Source organism: Rhinoderma darwinii, chromosome 4 (genome assembly GCF_050947455.1).
Source record: "Rhinoderma darwinii isolate aRhiDar2 chromosome 4, aRhiDar2.hap1, whole genome shotgun sequence".
Taxonomy (NCBI): Eukaryota; Metazoa; Chordata; class Amphibia; order Anura; family Rhinodermatidae; genus Rhinoderma; species Rhinoderma darwinii.
The window spans coordinates 221,382,221-221,402,265 of record NC_134690.1 but is presented as its reverse complement, the minus strand read 5'-3'; the positions used below and the strand labels follow the sequence as shown (position 1 = coordinate 221,402,265).

The 20,045-nt window shown below is 39.1% G+C and overlaps 1 protein-coding gene across 4 annotated transcripts in view; it reads left to right on the top strand.

Moving 5' to 3' along the window:
* Window positions 1–20,045, top strand: part of ASCC3 (activating signal cointegrator 1 complex subunit 3) — a 630,293-nt gene that overhangs the window by 84,314 nt on the left and 525,934 nt on the right. For all 4 annotated transcript variants that reach the window (XM_075862208.1, XM_075862206.1, XM_075862205.1 and 1 more), the window contains one exon: window positions 15,038–15,158. In XM_075862208.1, coding sequence (XP_075718323.1) covers window positions 15,038–15,158 — 121 coding nt within the window. The remainder of the gene's footprint in view (window positions 1–15,037; window positions 15,159–20,045) is intronic.

Here is a 20,045-nt window from a genome sequence, read left to right as displayed (position 1 = left end):
TGTTTATCACACAGAAAATAAGGTTAGTGTGATGCTCCTGGACAAAATTGTCTTCAGGTTTTTATTTTGGTGAAAAACATACCGCAGAAAGAGTTTGAGTCATCCGGAGAAGATAGACCGACCCAATTAACTATCCTAAAAGCTCTTGCCGCTTTACCTGCCTCATCCCAGAGATGTGGGGATCTGCTTCACCACTTAGCACGTCGTCCCCTGCCTTGCTTTGCCACAGTAGCCAATATATACTCAAGTAGTAAGTAAAGAAATGTGTCTCTTTTATATCGATATTGATCATGTGATGCGAAGTGAAAAATGAGCTTTGCCATTAAAAGTTAATGAGTTTAGTATCAATTTATCTTCTGCCATGGGAAATCCATAGAGTCAGAATCTAACATATTGAAATTATTATATAAATGCAGTGTGGTGGAAGTGATGTTACAAAATGATTGTGGTTCTCCGTTACCAGACCAAGTGAGTGTGTGTGTGTGTGTGTGTGTATATATATATATATATATATATATATATATATACACACAAACATACAACATGCAATGCATTTGGAAAGTCTTCAGACCCTTTAAATTTTTTCACGTTATGTTATGTTGAGGTCTTGTGCTAAAATAAAATTCATCATTCTGCACTCAATACCCCATAATGACAAAGTGAAAACAGAATGTTGGTAATCCTTTGCTAATTTTTTGAAAAGGAAAAACTAAAATATTGCATTGACATAAGTGTTCAGACCCTTTACTTAGCTGAAACCTCTTTGGCAGCGATCACAGCCTCCAGTCTTATAACAAACAAGTCTTTATAGACCTATGTCGACAGAAACATAACAAAATTCTATTTCTTTGACTGCGACGATGGAAAAACTACTTGATCATTGAGGTTTAAAATACCTTTGGTATTAACGGTTTAAGCTAAAACGATGTATTCTAGTGTTTAGTGTAACTTTGTAATTGTTTTTTTATTAAAAATCAATTATACTTTTTGAGATACAGCTTCTAAGTATCCTAGATACATAGAAGCTGTATCTTGTGCTTAAAATCAAATCCGTTATGAACTTACTGTAGATGTGATTGATAACAGCTAGATCCTGCTTATCAAACACGCAGGACCCTCTGAAACCGAAGTGTCAGTCACGCTGACCTGATGGATTCGGGTTTCAGCGCAAGATACAGCTTCTATGTGTCCATTATACATAGAAGCTGTATCTCCAAAAAGGAAAAATAGTTTTTAATAAAAAAACAATTACAAAGTTACTCCAGGCACTATAATACATAGTTGTTTTTTTGTTTTGTTTTTTTTAAAGTCTTCTACGGTTTACATAGCCTTAAAGGGGTTTTCCCTTTAGAGACATTTATGACCTATCCACAGGGAAGGTCATAAATGTCAGCTAGATGCAGGTCCCACCTCTGGGACCCACACCTATCCCTAGAACGGGGCCCCCTTAACTCCCTTCTACTGCTCTGAGTTGTTGCTGACATGTGTGATTCCCGACATTGAATTACGGAAACAGCATAGCTCACATGCTACACTGTTTCCATAACTGCCATTCACTACTATGGGAGTTACGGAAATAGCGTAGCTCCGTAAGCTACGCTGTTTCCGTAATTCAATGTCGGGAATCACACGTGTCAGCAACAACTCAGAGCAGTAGAAGGGAGTTTAGGGGGCCCCGTTCTAGAGATAGGTGTGGGTCCCAGAGGTGGGACCCGCATCTAGCTGACATTTATGACCAATACTGTGGATAGGTCATAAATGTCTCTAAAGGGAAAACCCCTTTAAACATCTGCACAAAAACATGGCATCGGGAACTTCATGGCATGGATTTTTTGTGGTCGAGCAGCTGCAATCAAGCCTTACATCACTAAGCGCAAAGCCAAGTGTCGGATGAAGTCGAGTTAAGCAAGTGGTGTTAAGTACTCTGGAGCAGTGGAAACGTGTTCTGTGGAGGAACCAATCATGCTTCTCCGATCCCGGCCGTTAGAGCAGGGTGTCGGTTGTAATATATAGCCGACAGCTGCTGCGTATGGTGCAGGCTCACCGCCTGGTCCCATTCTATTCTTCTTCTTCCGACTTGCACTGTAGATATAAGGCGGATGTCGGGAAAGGTTAATAACACCATCACAGCTGCCCTTCTGTAGGTGACCATAATGGGCACAACTGCTGTGCATGCACGATCACCAAGAAGTACTTGTAATCCACAGTTTGCAAATGGGTTAATTTATTTGTTAGATATTGTAGTTTCCTACGTCAGCCCATTCCTGTGCTAAATGCAAATCACTGAGCTCTTATGTAATATATTTATAGTGTAATTCATAAGAACTCTGAAATTTCCTTTAGGGGGCATGTACTCTGAGTGGTAACATGTCGTCTAGTCAATAACTGGGTTTTACCACATATCAACGTTTTTCTATGCAATCAAACACGTGCCTCACGTATAAAAAAACAAAACCTGTCAATTCAGGGGCGCAGCTAAAGGGGGTGCAGTGGTAGCAGTTGCACACGGGCCCTGTTTTCTGAGGGGGCCTAAAGGACCCTCTGTCCCATAGGTAGACACTAGTATTACAAATGACAAATGGTAGATGAGTGGCCCTCTTTCAGATTTTGCATTGGGGCCCTAGTTACACCTCTGTCGATACATGGTCATACAGCAAGTGGTGTTGCGCAGGTTTTAACCGTGCGGCACACTACCTCCAGGTGAAATAACAAGAGCGTGCCTTTGCAAGTCAGCTCTTGAAGTATATTTGGAGCCCTATTTTATGGATACAGGAATGCTTATTATTTCATTGACATTAAAGGTGACAGGATACACGGTGACAGGATGATTTCAATTGTGTAATGTCTTTACTTTTATTGTTTTTAAATAATAGATGTTTATTTAAAAAAACAAAACAAAATTCTTCAAATCTTCTTCTAGGTCCTAGATAACCAGTTTCATTTTAACCTTCAGCTTTAGCGAGAACTATGCTTCTGCCTCTCACATTTGTTCGAGCTTTCACATTTATGGGTGAATGTGTGCCTAATTTTGTTTTTAATGGCTTTGTGCCGTGCATTTGTCCATTTCATTTACGTCCGTGTTCTTTCAGTAAACATTTTTAGTTACTTGTCATCCTTTTAAAAGAAATAGTAACCAAACTGAACAGTATGCATCTATCTCAATTGTCCATCCGATAAGAGATTCATAATTGGAATGCTTTTAGGTTCAATGCATCCATGAGAACAGCAAATAACACATCTGATTGACCGTAGCGCTGCAGGTACTGTCTGTTCTACCTATATTTGTTTCATAATTGGATATATTGGAGGTCTCAGTGTAGAGCTGACAAGTAATTTACCTGTTTAACGTAAATGTAGGTAGAATGGAGGACGTTTTCATAAATAACCATTGCTCACCAACATCTCCCGCTTTCAATAATTTCCTGTTTCTTGACATTAGCAGCTCCCTTTGCAAAGGTTAATTTGTGTATGGGAATATTTTGTCCTTTATTTTATATACAATTGTTGAGTAAACCAAGTTGAACATTAAAAGGGGTTATCCACAAATAATTTTATATTAAACACAAATCTGATGAAACGCCTAATTTAAAAAAAATGTATCGTGTTGAAAATATTTATATGCCAAATTGTAGTACTTACTGCCTCTATAAAAGTGTCCCTTTGTGTTTCTTTCCCACTCATGGTGCCTCCACCTTGTTTGCAATGGAACAGTGGACTGGGGATACACGTGAAACTCCTCTTCTTCTATTTCCCCTCCTCTTAGGCCCCCTGCACACGACCGTACCGGTAATCACAGCATTTGCGGGCCGTGCTTTCATTATAAAGTATGGGAGCGCGGTCCGTAAAAGCAAAAACTAGGACATGTCATATCTTTTGCGGAGCATTTCTATGGCACGGACACCTTTCCGTAAATATATGGGAAGGTGTCCGTGGGCAATAGAAATGAATGGCTCCGTAATTACGGTCTGTAATTACGGACCGTAGTTGCGGATGAATTTTACGGTGGTGTGCATGGGGCCTGAGATGGTGCAGAGGGATATCCAGATTAATCAGCGTCGTCTTTGTCAGAGAAGAAGCTGGACATGCGCAGATCCAATCCCTTTTTCTCTGACAAGCGGAGAAGAACCCAGATGGGCATATTTAGATAAGCTTCTTAGCATATCAGAGATGGCTCTTCAGTACGGTTAGAGTAAATGGCAAGTAGAGATGAAGGGAAACTTTACTGGACAAGGATTGAGAGGACGGAGTACTTTGTCTGCAGCTTAGGGGAGGGGGATGAAAGTGCAAAGATGCGGCTTCTGGTGGGCGGGGGCAAAAAAAACAATGACCAGTATCCCTGGGAAAGAACGCTATCTGATGGTCCTGTGGGTTTAACTTGTGGGTTTAGCACCCCTTAAGGACCAGGTCTATTTCAACCATAAGGACCAAACATTCTTTTTCATCTTTTCATCCCCGCATTCCAAGAGTCATAACTTTTTTTATTTTTATGTCGATATAGCCAAATGAGGGCTTGTTTTTTTCAGGACGAGTTGTATTTTTAATTGCACGATTTTTGGGTGTATATATTTTTTTTGCTTATCTTCTATTCATTTTTTTATGGAAGGAATTGAGAAAAACCCCGCTATTCCAGCATTGTTTTTCCATGGTTTAAATTTATGCAATCTAATATGCAGTGTAAATAACATGTTAACTTTATTCTATGGCACAGTGCGATTACAGCGATATGAAAGATGTATTTTTTTTATGTTTTACTACTTTTGCACAATTAAAACTCTTTTAAACAAAACTAATTTGTTGTTGCATCGCCGCTTTTCAAGAGCCGTAACTTTTTATTTTGTATGTCGCTGTCGCCATATGAGGACTTTTTATTTGCAGGACGAAATGTAGTTGTCATTGGTATCATTTTGGGCTACATGGGACTTATTGATTAACTTTTATGTCCTTTTTTAGTGGGGGGATTGGAAAAAAAAGGATTTTTTTTTACGTTGCTTTTGTGTTTTTTTCTGTTTTTGCCACGCTCACCCAACAGTTTCATTAATGAATTAACTTTATTACTTTGGTCGTTACGATCGTGACGATAACATATATATGAGTGTGTTTTTTCGCACTTTTAGTAAATAAAACATTTTATAGAAAAAAAGTGGTTTTATTTAAATTTTTACTGTAATCGTTTTATTTTTTTATAAACTTTATTTAACGGGTTTTTTTTGTTTGTTTTTTATTAGTCCCACTAGGGGACTCTACCATTAGATCTTCTGGTCGCTTATATAATGCTTTGGTATACTTAGTATACCAAAGCATTATTGCCTGTCAGTGTAAAATTGACAGGCAATCTATTAGGCCGTACCTCTGACACGGCCTAATAGGCATACAGCCAGGGCAGGCCTGGGGGCCTTTGTTAGGCCCCCGGATCCCATGGCAACCTGTCGGCGATTGCATTCGCGGGCCACAGATCGGTGTCAGAGGGAGCTCCCCCTGTCAATCACCTTAAATGTCCCTTAATGGGGAGTTGGTCACAGGGGATCAAGAGAAGGCAGATTTACTAAATGGGTTCTTTAGCTCTGTATATACAACTGAAGAAAGAGCAGCTGATGTAGCCGGTGCCAGTGCTGTTAATATGTCCGTTGATATACTGAATTGGATGAATGTAGATATGGTCCAAGCTAAATAAAATAAAATAAATGTGCACAAGGCCCCGGGACCAGATGGGTTACACCCTAGAATTCTTAAAGAGCTTAGTTCAGTTATTTCTGTCAGCCTTTTCATAATAGTCAGAGAATCTCTAGTGACTGGAATAGTGCCAAGGGACTGGCGCAGGGCAAATGTGGTGCCTATTTTCAAAAAGGGCTCTAGGTCTTCCCCGGGTAATTATAGACCAGTGAGCTTAACATCCATCGTGGGGAAAATGTTTGAGGAGCTATTGAGGGACTATATACAGGATTATGTGACACAAAATAGTATTATAAGTGACAGCCAGCACGATTTTACGAAGGACAGAAGTTGTCAAACTAACCTAATCTGTTTTTATGAAGAGGTGAGCAGAAGCCTAGACAGAGGGGCCGCTGTGGATATAGTGTTTTTGGACTTTGCAAAGGCATTTGACACTGTCCCCCATAGACGCTTAATGGGTAAATTAAGGACTATAGGTTTAGAAAATATAGTTTGTAATTGGATTGAGAATTGGCTCAAGGACCGTATCCAGAGAGTTGTGGTCAATGATTCCTACTCTGAATGGTCCCCGGTAATAAGTGGTGTACCCCAGGGTTCAGTGCTGGGACCACTATTATTCAACTTATTTATTAATGATATAGAGGATGGGATTAATAGCACTATTTCTATTTTTGCAGATGACACCAATCTATGTAATATAGTTCAGTCTATGGAAGATGTTCGTGAATTGCAAGCAGATTTAAACAAACTAAGTGTTTGGGCATCCAGTTGGCAAATGAAGTTTAATGTAGATAAATGTAAAGTTATGCATCTGGGTACCAACAAACTGCATGCATCATATGTCCTAGGGAGAGCTACACTGGCGGATTCACTTGTTAAGGATCTGGGTGTACTTGTAATCATAAACTAAATAACAGCATGCAGTGTCAATCAGCTGCTTCAAAGGCCAGCAGGATATTGTCGTTTATTAAAAGAGGCATGGACTCACGGGACAGGGATGTAATATTGCCACTTTACAAAGCATTAGTGAGGCCTCATCTAGAATATGCAGTTCAGTTCTGGGCTCCAGTTCATTGAAAGGATGCCCTGGAGTTGGAAAAAATACAAAGAAGAGCAACGAAGCTAATTAGGGGCATGGAGAATCTAAGTTATGAGGAAAGATTAAAATAATTAAACCTATTTAGCCTTGAAAAAAGACGACTAAGGGGGGACATGATTAATTTATATAAATATATTAATGGCACATACAAAAAAATAGGGTGAAATCCTGTTCCATGTAAAACCCCCTCAAAAAACAAGGGGGCACTCCCTCCGTCTGGAGAAAAAAAGGTTCAATCTGCAGAGGCGACAAGCCTTCTTTACTGTGAGAACTGTGAATCTATGGAATAGTCACCGCAGGAGCTTATCACAGCAGGAACAGTAGATGGCTTTAAAAAAGGGTTAGATAATTTCCTAGAACAAAAAAGTATTAGCTCCTATGTGTAGAAATTTTTCCCTTCCCTTTTCCCGTCCCTTGGTAGAACTTGATGGACGTGTCTTTTTTCAGCCGTACTAACTATACTATACATTATACTATGTCGCGGTCGCTATGAACCGTAGCATTTAAGTTGTTAAATGGCCAGGATTGGAGGTTTCTCCAATCCTAGCCGTTGCAGCGGGAGCCCGGCTGTCAGTCACAGCTGGGCTACAACGGCGTGTGGGCTCACACGATCTCCTTCATGTACATGCACGGCGGAATACGCTAATGGCTGCATTCTGTCCCGTGCATGTACGTGATTATGCGCCAACGGTTTAACTTATTTCTCTTACATTGCATTGTGAATGCCGGTAATTTCTGAAAGAGGTTTGAGGGATAACCCCTTTTAGTGGCATATATTTTATTTTTTACAGCTTTTTTTTGTGCAGCCAGATGTTAGTCCAAGTCTATAGTCAAATGTAAAATGCACTGCATTATTGTTTGTGCCGTTCTTGTGGTCAGTGGCATTTTTATTTTTTTTCAAAACACAGCATGCTCTGGGTGTGGTGTTTTTTTTTTCCCCACGTAGGATTCTGAATAGGACTTTGGCATTTTTACTCGCAGTTAAAAGGGCCAGAAATAAATCTGTGAGAAGAAAGCCTTAGGGTATGTTCACACGATTAACAAAGTACGTCTGAAAATACGGAGCTGGTTTCAAGGGAAAACAGCTCCTGATTTTCAGACGTTTTTTGAGCAACTCGCGTTTTTGCTGATTTTTTTACGCCCGTTTTTTAAGCTGTTTTTAAGAGTCTATGAGAAAACGGCTCCAAAAACGTCCCAAGAAGTGTCCTGCACTTCTTTGATGCGGCCGTAATTTTACACACCGTATTTTGACAGTGACGCGTAAAATGACAGCTCGTCTGCACAGAACATCGTAAGACCCATTGCAAGCAATGGGCAGATGTTTGCCGACAAATTGGAGCCGTCTTTTCAGGCGTAATTCGAGGTGTAAAACGCCTCCATTACGTCTGAAAAGAGGTTGTGTGCACATACCCTTAAAGGGATATTCATAGAAAAAAAAATGATTACCAGGATAGGTGATAATCTTCTGACCGCTGGGGGCTCCACCAATCGTTAGAATATGGGTACTGAACCCCCTGTTCCTCTCCAGTGCTCCACCGCTCCATTTAAGCTTCTCATGGCTGGGGTGCAGTGAGGAGAAATGGGGGTTTGGGACTTCATGTCTAGCAATCTGTCGGGCCCCTAGCGATCAGAAAATAATTGCCTATCCTGTGGACAGGTGATAGTTTTTTATTCTGATACAAGCCCTTTACATTTTCCAGTGCTGTGGTTTACTGTACTCTTTTTGCCCATAGAAGGATGGCTAGTAACAAAGTACAGATGTAATAAAGGCAGTGATGTTGAGGAGAGTGAATGAATCTTAGGGTATTGTAACAAGCCCAGACTGCTTTCTAAGATGTTAGGCCATTCTGTTAAAGATACATTTTTCATATAATACACTTTAAAGAAATGATCCGGTATGTAACTTATTGAATCATGAATCTAAATCATTCCCCTTTCGGAAATATAGAGAGAGATCGATAACATCTCTCCATATTCAGTTCCTTATATTTCAAAGTATTAAAATGATCTAAACTTGTTATAAATGAACAAGAGGGTTTGGAGAAAGTGGTGTGGCAAAGATTGAAAAGACAAAAAAAAACAGAAACGAAGAAAAATATTGGACCGTGTTAAAGACAGGATGGTTTAGAGAAAAGCCTGCAAAAAAATCCATATAGAAGAGACAGATAAAGTTAAGATGCTTATCCAATAAACGAGCCAATGTCAAGAGTAATCACACGTCTTTAACAAAATCTAAAAATGTAAAATGATTGTGGCATAAAAATTCTGCAGTGAGATATTGTCTGCCATAGCGACACTTGTGCACAACATAATAAACTTCAGCCAACTACAGTGACAGATTTTTATTTATTTAATATTTTTAAAAGGGTATTATTATGCCATACGCTTATAGGGAACACTCAATAAATTCTAGTGCTACTAAAAGTGTACTGTTGATATTTTCAAGTTTTATTTAAAAATGTATTTCCCGAAGTACAGCTCTTTTGCTGAAACGGGAAAATGACTACTGATTCTCCAACCTCATCTAAAGATTTGCAGTCAACTTTCTATATTGGAAATCAGTCATCAATATCTTTTCCAAATATTACGTTACATATGAGAAGTAATTATGTAATAGTCTTTGTATTGCGGAAATAAAAATGTTTCCTTAATATGGCGCAAATTTCACCCCCATTTATTCACAGCACGGCATGAAATTTAGATTATAGTACCAGAAATAATTTTTACTTTAAGCAAAATCTACAGATTTAGAAAATACTGCTATTTGTAATGACTTTATCTTCCATTCAATGTCCTAAGTTTGTTGAGCGCATAATATGCATTTAAAGGTGTATTTTATACAATGCTTTTCTAATTGGATATCATTTACAGTATAAATATAAACACTTATATGTCACTGTTCAAGTCAGGTAGGATGTAGATATTAACCCTTTCATGTCGCCAATTTGGCAATTTACGTTGCTTCAGCATATACCTCTAGCTGCAACATCGTAAGTCGATGCAATTCTTCTTAATGGCAGATTGCACTGTATAACACTCTGCCATTTAAGAGATCAGGCTCACACTGTGTCAGCCTGATGCTCCTGAAATGACAGGGAACCGAGGTGATCAGCTCTGTCACAAAATACACTAAACACCGCACTCCAAGTTAGCACTGTGTTTTGTAATGAGACGTGAATGCAGAAAGCTTGCCATGGAAACTCGCGACGACTTGATGATGCCACGGGCTTCCAACAGTCTGATGAGGGAGAGGAGCGTGCTGGAAGGACATGATTTGTGTCCTTGCAGCATTTCTCGGTATGCAGATCACTGCCAATAGTGATCTAATGGCCAGCAGCTATTAGATCCCAGCATTCCTCTGTATACAGAGCACAGATACTGGTGATCTAACACATAATCTTATCCCAGTTTCCTCCAGACAGGGAAAAAAAAATTAAAATAGTGAAAGTAAAAAAATAAATACAAATTCGTAAAAAATAAGGACCAATAAATAAAAAAGCCTGTGTAATTTTTTTTTCTAACACCTTACGTAAACTGCCTGCACCGCCAGGGATTATTTTCTGCGACATGTAAACATTTTACATGGATAATAATGCATCCGTATTCCAGAATATGTTTTATCAAATCCACACAAATTATTACAAGTCATTCGTTTTTGTCTCCCCAGCCTGGCCTCTATCTACTCTTAGGCCTCATGCACACGGCCGTAGTGGTGTGCACGGGCCTTGAATTGCGGCTCGGACGGCCAAAAATCGTGGGCCGTGCACATTCATTTCAACGAGCCTGGACTGCAGAATGTGGCCGTAATAAGGCATGTCCTGTCTTTTTGTGGTCCAGGCTTCCAGGCAATGCACGGACCATGGAAACCATGGTCGTGTGCATGGGCACATTGAAATGAATGGGGCCGCAATTCAGCTGCAGATTTGCGGGTGAATTGTGGCCGCAAAAATACGTTCGTGTGCATGGGGCCTTGTACCTACAACAAAAGTTCATGTACAAGTGGTTCTTTTTTGCGCCCAATTACAAATCCTGCATACCACCTAAATGCAGGAGGCGCACTAGAAAGAAAAAAAATTATTTGTTGGGGCGAAGTATATGTATTTGGTAGGGATTATTTTTTTTAACATAGATAGATGTAACTCCCATTTACAGTACATATTATTCAAAAACAATACAACATACATCGACAACATATAATAAAATATGTATTAAAAAGCATCATTACACACTATAAAGACATATTATAACGTGCAATAGCTTTTGGCACAAAAGATCTTTTAAATCGTTCTTTCCTACATCGAAATTGTAGCAATCGATCACTAAAACAGCTTTGTTTATCGATTTTAAAATGCTATGCAAGGGATGCAACTCCTCTACTTTAATTGCACAAATCTTCCTTAATAACCTTTTATTTAATACCTCCTTAAATAAAGGCACCTCACTAACCATGATCGCTTTTCCCTTTTTGATCACTTTATTCAATTTATTCTTTTCAGCTTCTCTGATGTTACCTCCCCAACAGACAGCACCATAATATAGAACGCTAGCGACCACAGAGTTATAAAACATTAATATCATTTTATCACAAATTACGTAAAAAATACAACCGGCTCATTGCCTTTTTGTACACCTTTTCTGTATTCTCGATCCAATCCAATTTCTGGTCCAGATATATACCCAAATATTTGTACGATGTCACTCTCTCCACTTCCTGATTTAGAATAGACCACGGCACCACTATCTCTTTTTTCCTGCGTAAATCAATAATCATTTGTCTGGTTAAACTAATTATGTTATATTACAAAACAAAAAGATACCGGTTCTGTCTTCGTACCACATTAAAGCCCAATCTGTGCCCCTAAAAATGAAAAAAATAAAAATTTGACCAAAGTGTGTGTGTGTGTGTGTGTGTGTGTGTGTGTATGCATGTGTGTGTATGTATATATATATATATATATATATATATATATATATATATTCATATTCACCTCTAGACTGTGGCATTCATAACGGTGAAATTGTGCCGTGGACATTCAGGCATCAGACGGCCTTGTTCTTGAGAGGGTTAATGTGGATAATTGATTTGAATTCATACAAGATTTCCATAGCGATATATCACTTGACAGAAATCAAAAGGAGACATCTTGTCATCAAAATCTCTTAGCATGAAGGAAAGTCCTTATAAATTTCTTTGTGAAAATCTCCTTTTAAATGACCATGTTCGTGTCTCCGGGTTAATGGACAAGTTACAGATGCTGCAGTGGAGGAAGTCCACGTCAATTTTTCCTTATTTTTTTATTTTTTTAAACGACGTGGCTTCCCCCCCCCCCTTTTTTTTATTTTTATAACCAGCTACATACAACACAGCAGCAGCCTAGCATTAACAGGGTAGGAAGGCCCAATGTTTTTGAAATTTCCCAGCCTCATAATACTAACCTGCAACCGCCCCAGTACCCGACCATCGCTACAGGCCTCATGCCCACTTCAGTTATTTTCTTCAGGGGGCTATCCGTTTTTTTTAACTGATAGCACCCTGATACATTCATTCCGTTATTTTGACAGTTCGGTTTGTCAGTTCCGTCAAAAGTAGTGCATGTCCTACTTTTGTCCGTCATTCAGTGACCATGGGGTCCATTGAAGTCTAAGGGGCCGTCAAATAACGGACGGCAGACGGAAGGCATCAGTGTGCCGTTCGTTTTTCACGGATCCGTTGCTAAGCAACGGCAGGACGTGCCAAAGTTCCATGCATTCAACACACAAGATGGATTTTAACGGACCATTTAAAACGGAAGACAAACGGAAGCACAACATCCATTTAAAACAGAACAACATAACGGACACGGAGCCACAACGGAAACCACACGAATGTCACAACGGACACACTGATCAGTTTTAAACGGACTTGAAAACAGTGAAGGATGTGTGCATGAGGCCTAAGCCCTGCCTTAGTAATGGACGCTTTCAATTAGACCGTGGCATTACTAAGGCAGTAGTAATAAAGATTTTTAAAAAGAGACACACAGAAAAAATATTTTAACCCTCGTTAACCATTTTATTAAAAATGTAAAAAAAACGCTGTCAGCACTAAAAAACAACATTAGTAACACATAAAAAAGCAAAACCATTATACTTGCCTTTGCTGGGTCCAGCGCTGAAGCCACAATATCAGCCGGTTGTCCTCCGACACAGTAAACTAAGTATTCGTTACTTTACATCACGTGGTCCCAGGTTATCCCCGGGTCATTGGCCTTCTCTTAAAAGTAGGCCAGTGAACTGAGGCTACGTTCGCGTTTGCGTCAGGGTCCCGTTTTTGCGTTCTGTCTGAGTTTTCCGTCAGAACGGAACCCTGACTGAAACAAACGGTAACTATAGGTTTCCGTTTGCATCGCCATTGATTTTCAATGGTGATGGATCCATTGCAAATGGTTTCCGTTTGTCTCAGTTGTGAAAGGGTTCCTTCGCTTTGACGGAATCTATACCGTAGTCGACCACTCTCGGGCTTGAGAAAGGTTCTGTGTTGAACTTGAGGTGAATTAAACTACCGTGTTTTAATCTTTACTGAAGTCCTGGTGCCGTTACTCTTTCTATGGTTTCTTCTATATTCAAGTTGGGGAATTGATTCTTTCTCTGGCAACGTTCACATGGCTGATATTCAGTTTTATTGGAGTGCTGTGTTAATTTTTGTTTGGATTGTGCATACATTGGCCCTTTTACATTAGCCAATAATCGGGCAAACGCTCGTTCATCTGCTGATCGTATCGTTTTAAATGTGTCAAATATTATCCTTGTTGGTGTCGCATATCCTTGTGTAAACGGAGACGTGCTGCTGACATGATACAAATGTATGGGGACAATTGATCGGAGTAACGAGCGATCTTCCCCTTACATAGCTCCTTGTGAAAGGAGCAAGCAAGCAACGATCAACGAGCTGTCTCTTTGATCGGCGCTCGTTGCACCGCCCAAACTCGGCTGGTGTAATTCTGTGTAGTGGAATGTTTTATCTGCCTTTGTATCACATTACTGTAATTTAACTACCTGTAATTACGTTTCTGTAACCTTTTTAGTTGTTGCTATCTACTGAACTAGTGACCTGTATAGAGACTGAATTAGTTATGTATATTTTTGAACCCTGCATCCTAGACATTTTATATATATATATATTTTTTTTATGACACCCTTCATTCCAGCAATAAAAATAATTCAACTGGAATTCTTGAAATAGTAGGACTTTTTATAATCCTGCGATCATAAAGTATACGAGTCCTCTTGGAATTGTTATACATTGTATGATCAACTCCATTAGGTATTTAGTATGTTTACAATCCAATGTGATCTACTACTTTTGATAAACATTTTCTTGAATATTCATTTGAGGAAATGCTGGAAAAACTTAGTCTATATTTAGAGATGGCTATTTACAATATTAATTAGAATTAGAGTCTTAATGTAGTTTATATGCATATCATGATTAAGAACTTAAAAAACTGTTATGCTTTTACAAAATTAAGCTTTATTGGAATTGATTTCCACGTAGATTTGATTTAATCTCAGAGATAACAATAATGGCGATGAGGTAGATTTAAAAGTAAATGTGTGAGATGAATTTATAGTAAATAAAGCTAAAAGATTTGGGTGTAGCACACTCCTCCTACGTACATGACAGTGACATTCAAAGACGTACTTGATTATAGCGCCATTGATTACTTGCTTTCGGATAAAGTCGATCAACATTTGCTCAAAAACTATAAATTAGCGTATACTTATTTTTAATGGATAGGTGTGATGGATGCTTCTGAAGGATGCCATGTCACCTATAGACTCCCATGTTAAAAAAAGGTTTAACGCTTACTTTTTTTTTCCTGGATGGTTCGAGCTTGTGTTGAATTGGTTTTGCGACACATTGTATAATTTAACGCAGTTCAAGAAAAGTTAAGGGTGGACAGATCTGTACATCTGCAGTGTTAATATTCTAAGTGTCTATGTTCTAGGGTCCTCTTACGTGGGCCGTGTAAACGAGTGCCGATCAATGAGACAGCTCCCTTCCCCCACCCCCTTGATTGCAGTTGTCCGGGATAACAGGATGGGTGGTGTCTACATATTTATCCGTATACACATCACAATCAATAGTAATATAAGGAGTCCTGGCTATAACCTCACTATATCCCTGATCTGCATGTAAATAAATTAAGTATTTCTTAATATATATTGGATCTGTTATTCTAAAATATTACTTATTAATATTAATGCATATTACCTTTTTTTTGGCAGCTATTTGAACTACTTGGACCTGAAGGATTTAGTGTCATAGAAGTTCTACTGCAGCAGAGACAAAAAATTCTGGCTAAATCGGTTACCTGGCAAAATGATATCCAGCAATATAATTTTCAAGGTAAGAAAGATATTCAAACAAAGTTACTGGCCATGAGCAAAACCTGGCAATCACAATACTGGTTTCTGTGTAAATTGCATCATTGTTTTTCAAGTTTGTTTATCCTCCAAAATATTGGGGATTTACACGAGGAGAAGCAGCACCCCGTCAACGGCTAAACAAGAGCTCTATCTTTATGGATAGATTGATATTAGGGAATTGCCGTACATGTCATTTGATAATATACAATAATAGCTTAACCAAAGGTTGATTTACTCTTGAGCAATTGGAACATATCAGCCCTATAAAATCGGGAACTCTATCCGCATCTACTGTACACTGCATGTATTGCAGGAGCTTTTCCTGAAGGCCTCATGAAGTTATCTTGGTTTTACTGTGGCCAGATGATCAATCAGTATTGCTTTGTGTGCGCCTTTCTGTAATCGCTGCATTTTAATGGATGACGGCTGCTTTGCATTTGGATTACAGTTAAGGAAACCTGTTTCTTTCTGCCAGCTCGTGTCAACAATCAATCTGAAGCGATCAGGGCTACAGTATATCATGTCCTCTTGATTTCCCATTAGGATGCCTTTCTACCTATTGCCGTCAGTTATCCTTTGTCTTAATAAAGCTGTCGTCCCTCGGTTTTACCCTTCAGGTAGAGATTCACTACCTCCTTTGCACTAATTTGATCGTACATCCTCGTCTTCCTTCTGCCATTCTTCTGATTCACCTTTTCTCAGTCTTTCAATCTATCTTATTTTATTTTGTACTTGGCCTCTCTAGTTCTTGTCATGTTTCTTTCACATCTCCAACCCTTAAAGAAAGGGGAATTGTTTGTATTGCTGCTAAGTGTCTCTCCAATGCTAGACGGGTACAGTCTGTAATTATCAATAAGAAATTCTACAATTTAATTGATGCCGAAGCCAGAGAAGGTTAGGCAACTCTGACCTGCAAATTGTTATTAAACTTTTATCTATTGCTCTCATATTTGTACGCCTTTGACTCTACTCCTTGACTTCTGCTTGTCTGTGAACTACATTGTATCTCTGTTTTATTTTGTTCCTCCTTGATTTATTCTTAGTAAAGAACTGCTCTATGAGGCAGTGTTTAGCTCTTTCATTCATTCATTTCTTTTTCTATACAACACCCCCTGATGTCGCACCTTGTAGCTGCCTCCGCATTCCCACTGCCCTGCGCCCGATCAAAGGTCATTTTCACTCCTCTCACTGTGTAGCTTTTTAATCTCTAATTGTTTTCTTCATTCTCTTTCTGCCAAACAACTTTTAGTTCGTTATAACTAGTCAGATATTTAATCAACGATGTTCTGTTCATGTATAAAAAATTGCTTTAAAGGGAATGGATCACCATTTTTTTTCCTGATTAAAATAAGATCGTGAAGCATAACCTTCTTTTTTTTTTTTTTTTTTTTTTTTTACTATTTTGTTTTATTATTATTTTTATAAATTCTATTTTCTGTACATGATTACGGGGCAACCATCTTGGCTGAGCTGCTGTTAACAGCCTTTAGAGATATGCTTTAAAGCAGTTACATGGACCATAGTAACCAGGATGGGGACCTATTGATTTCTTGTGTTCAGTACCGATTGGCGCAAATCGAATTTGGATACTTGGATACAGTCCTAGAAGGCCTGTGATGATAATGAGATGACTACTGAGAATGTCTATTGCAAAGCTCAGTGGCCAGACTAAAAAATGCAAGGTTTTAGGATTATTTTTTTAATATAGATAATGACATTGAAAATTTTAAAAATCAAAAGGTTTTTTTTAACATAAATTGGTTTAACATAAAATTTTGATTTAAACAATCAGTCATTTTCTGATGACACGTTCCCTTTAACCCCTTGAAGTGCAAGCCATTTTTTGTTTTTTTGTGTTCGCTTTTTACTTTTCACCTTCCAACAGCCATACGTTTTTTATTTTTCTGTCAATGCAGTGGTCTGAAGGATTTATTTTATTTTTTTGCAGGAGAAGCTGTAGTTTCTATTGGCAGTATTTTAAAGTACAATATAATGTACTGGGAAACTGAAAATAAATTCTATGTGGGGTGGAATTGGAAAAAAGTGCGTTGAAAACATCAACTTAACTTTATTCTGCTTGTCAATACGATTACGGCGATACCAAATTTATACAGTTTGTTTTTAATGTTTTACAACTTTTTACAAAGAGAAAACTATTGTTTTGTGTCACCATATTCTGAAAGCCATAGCTTTTTGATCACTTTTTATTACGTTTGTGGCGTTTTTAATTTTAAAACTTTTTTTTACGGCCTTCACAGTGCGGGTTATATTAAGTTTTATATTGTAAGAGTTTGGACTTTTCTGGATGCGGCGGTATCAGTTTTGTTTTTTTATTTTTTACATTACTTTAGCGGAAAAATGGGAAAAGGGTTTTCTTTTAAACATTTCATATTTTTTTTATTTTTTGTACACTACTGAAAACTTTATTTAACTATTTTTAAAGCTTTTTATAAGTCCATCCCTAAGGGAAGTTGAACCAGCGATGCTAAGATCGCTGGTACAATACACTGCAATACTAATGTATCGCAGTGCACCGTTAATTTTACAGGCTCCTGTTAAGCCCTGCTAGAGGCAGGGCTTAACAGGAGTAGAAAAAAAGACAGATCTTGAGCCTTTATTAGGCCCCCGGGCTGCCATGTCAACCATTGGCACCCTGCGATTGCGTCACGGGGAGCGATGGGCTGTCGGAGAAGGCAGTCCCCCTCTTTCTAACAGCTTGGATGCTGCGGTCGCTATTGAACGCAGCATCTAAGAGGTTCAATGGCCAGGATCAGAGTTCTTTCTGTTCCAGGTCTTTAGTGTGAGGTGTCGGTTGTAAACACAGCTGCCATCTGCAGCGTATGGAGCGGGTTTCGCTCGTGAGCCCGCTTCATACTTCATGTCCCGCACCAGGAAGTACGGGTGCGTCCTGGCGCATCAAGGGTTTAATGTACAGTGAAACCTATCAAAAGAAGGGTTCATACACACCAGCTAATTCCAAAATCCTTTTTTGATTCCAATCCCATACTTGTCTTTCGATTGATATTCTCATGCATTGAGCGGTAATACGTTTGTGTGCATGAGCGTTTAGGCTTAAAAAAAATCATATTTTAAATTTTAAAATCGAGTCTTAAGCCTTTACTTTTTATTGTATTACAAATTTTGGTGAAAGCAAATGTTATAAGACAGCCTCCTTCCCCTCCTCACCAGAAAATAAAAACTCTCAAATACCAATCTGAAAAATTGAAGTAAATTTGCGTGTGTGAATACTTATTATACTATTTTAATTCTTTAGTTATTACTTAATGATGACTTATATGACTGATTTTCAGTTCCTTCAAGGGTGGTTACCCAGTTTCCTGTCCTGAATGGCAAATCTGCAAAGCTATGAAGTGAGATGTTGAAGCCCTTTTTACATGGGCCAATTATCAGGGACCTATCTCTAGAACAGGGCCCCCTAAACATCGTTCTACTGCTCTGTGTTGTGGCTGAAGCGTGTGATTTCCGACCATGAACTACGGAAAAAGCGCTGAGCTACGCTGTTTCCGTAAGTCCCATAGTAGTAAATGGCAGTTACGGAAGCCGTGTAGCATGCGAGCTACGCGGTCTCCATAACTAGCATTTAGTTCTACGGGTGTTACGGAAGCAGGGTAGCTCAGCGAGCTATACTTTTTCCGTAATTCATGGTCGGGAATCACACACTTCAGCCACAACACAGAGCAGTAGAACAGGGTTTAGGAGGCCCTGCTGTAGAGATAGGTGCAGGTCCCAGAGTTTGAACCCGCATCTATCTGACATTTATGACATATAGTGTGGATATGTCATAAGTGTCTCTTAAGGGAAAACCCCTTTAAATATTATCACTCTAAACAGGGAGATGTGCTGCCGCTTATGATGGAAATGTATGGGGATGAGCGACCATAGTAACGATCGCTCGTCCCCATACATAACCAAGAATTGCTTTTTATGTACGTAAAGTAAGCAAACAAACGCCGATCAACTAGCTGTCTCGTTAATCAGCGCTAGTTTTCACATCTCATATCGGGCCGAGTAATAGGACCTTAAGGCCGGGTTCCCACATAGCATAAACACTGCAGAATTTCCGCAACAGAATTCTGTGCGGAAATTCCGCAGAATTTATAGTAGCATCAAAGTGGATGAGATTAAGAAAATCTCATGCCACGCTGTGGAAAATAAACGCAGCGTAAGCGTTACTAATTGACTTACGGTGCAGAATTTAAATCCGCAGCCTGTCAATTTACGCTGTGTTTTCGTTGCTGTTCTGCTGCAGCTTTTCCCCGTTGAATTCAATGTGGATGCAAAACCCGCAACAGAAAGCCATGTGTTTTGCGACTTTTGTGGAGGATTCACAGTGATTTCGCCAGCAAAATCGCAACTCATGGGGAAAAAAACCACATGCTTACCCAGAAATCTCTCCTCATTCCCGCAGTCGGGCCTACTGGGATGACATTGCATGGCCTGCAACGTCATCCAGAAGCAATTTTTCGAACGGAAGGTGCTGCGGGTTCCAGGTCGGATACGCTGCACAGTTTTTACGCAGCATCTCAGACTTGTGAGAACCCGGCCTAAGACCTCATGCACACATACTTCACCGTTTTCACGGTCATAAAAAACGGATCAGTGTGGACTTTTTGACATCCGTATGATTTCCGTTCACACTCCGCATCTGTTCCGTTGCTCCGTATGTCGTCTGTTTTTATACGGTCCGCAAAAAAACAGGAATTAAGTAAAATTGAGCTGAATTTGTCACATGTCACAGGGAACCCCCATAGGAAGGTCATATGATCGTATTGGCACTGTTTTCTGTAGCTTTCAGAGCACAGAGAACCGTTTGCATTTGTTGCTTGGCAACAGATCAGCAAATAAC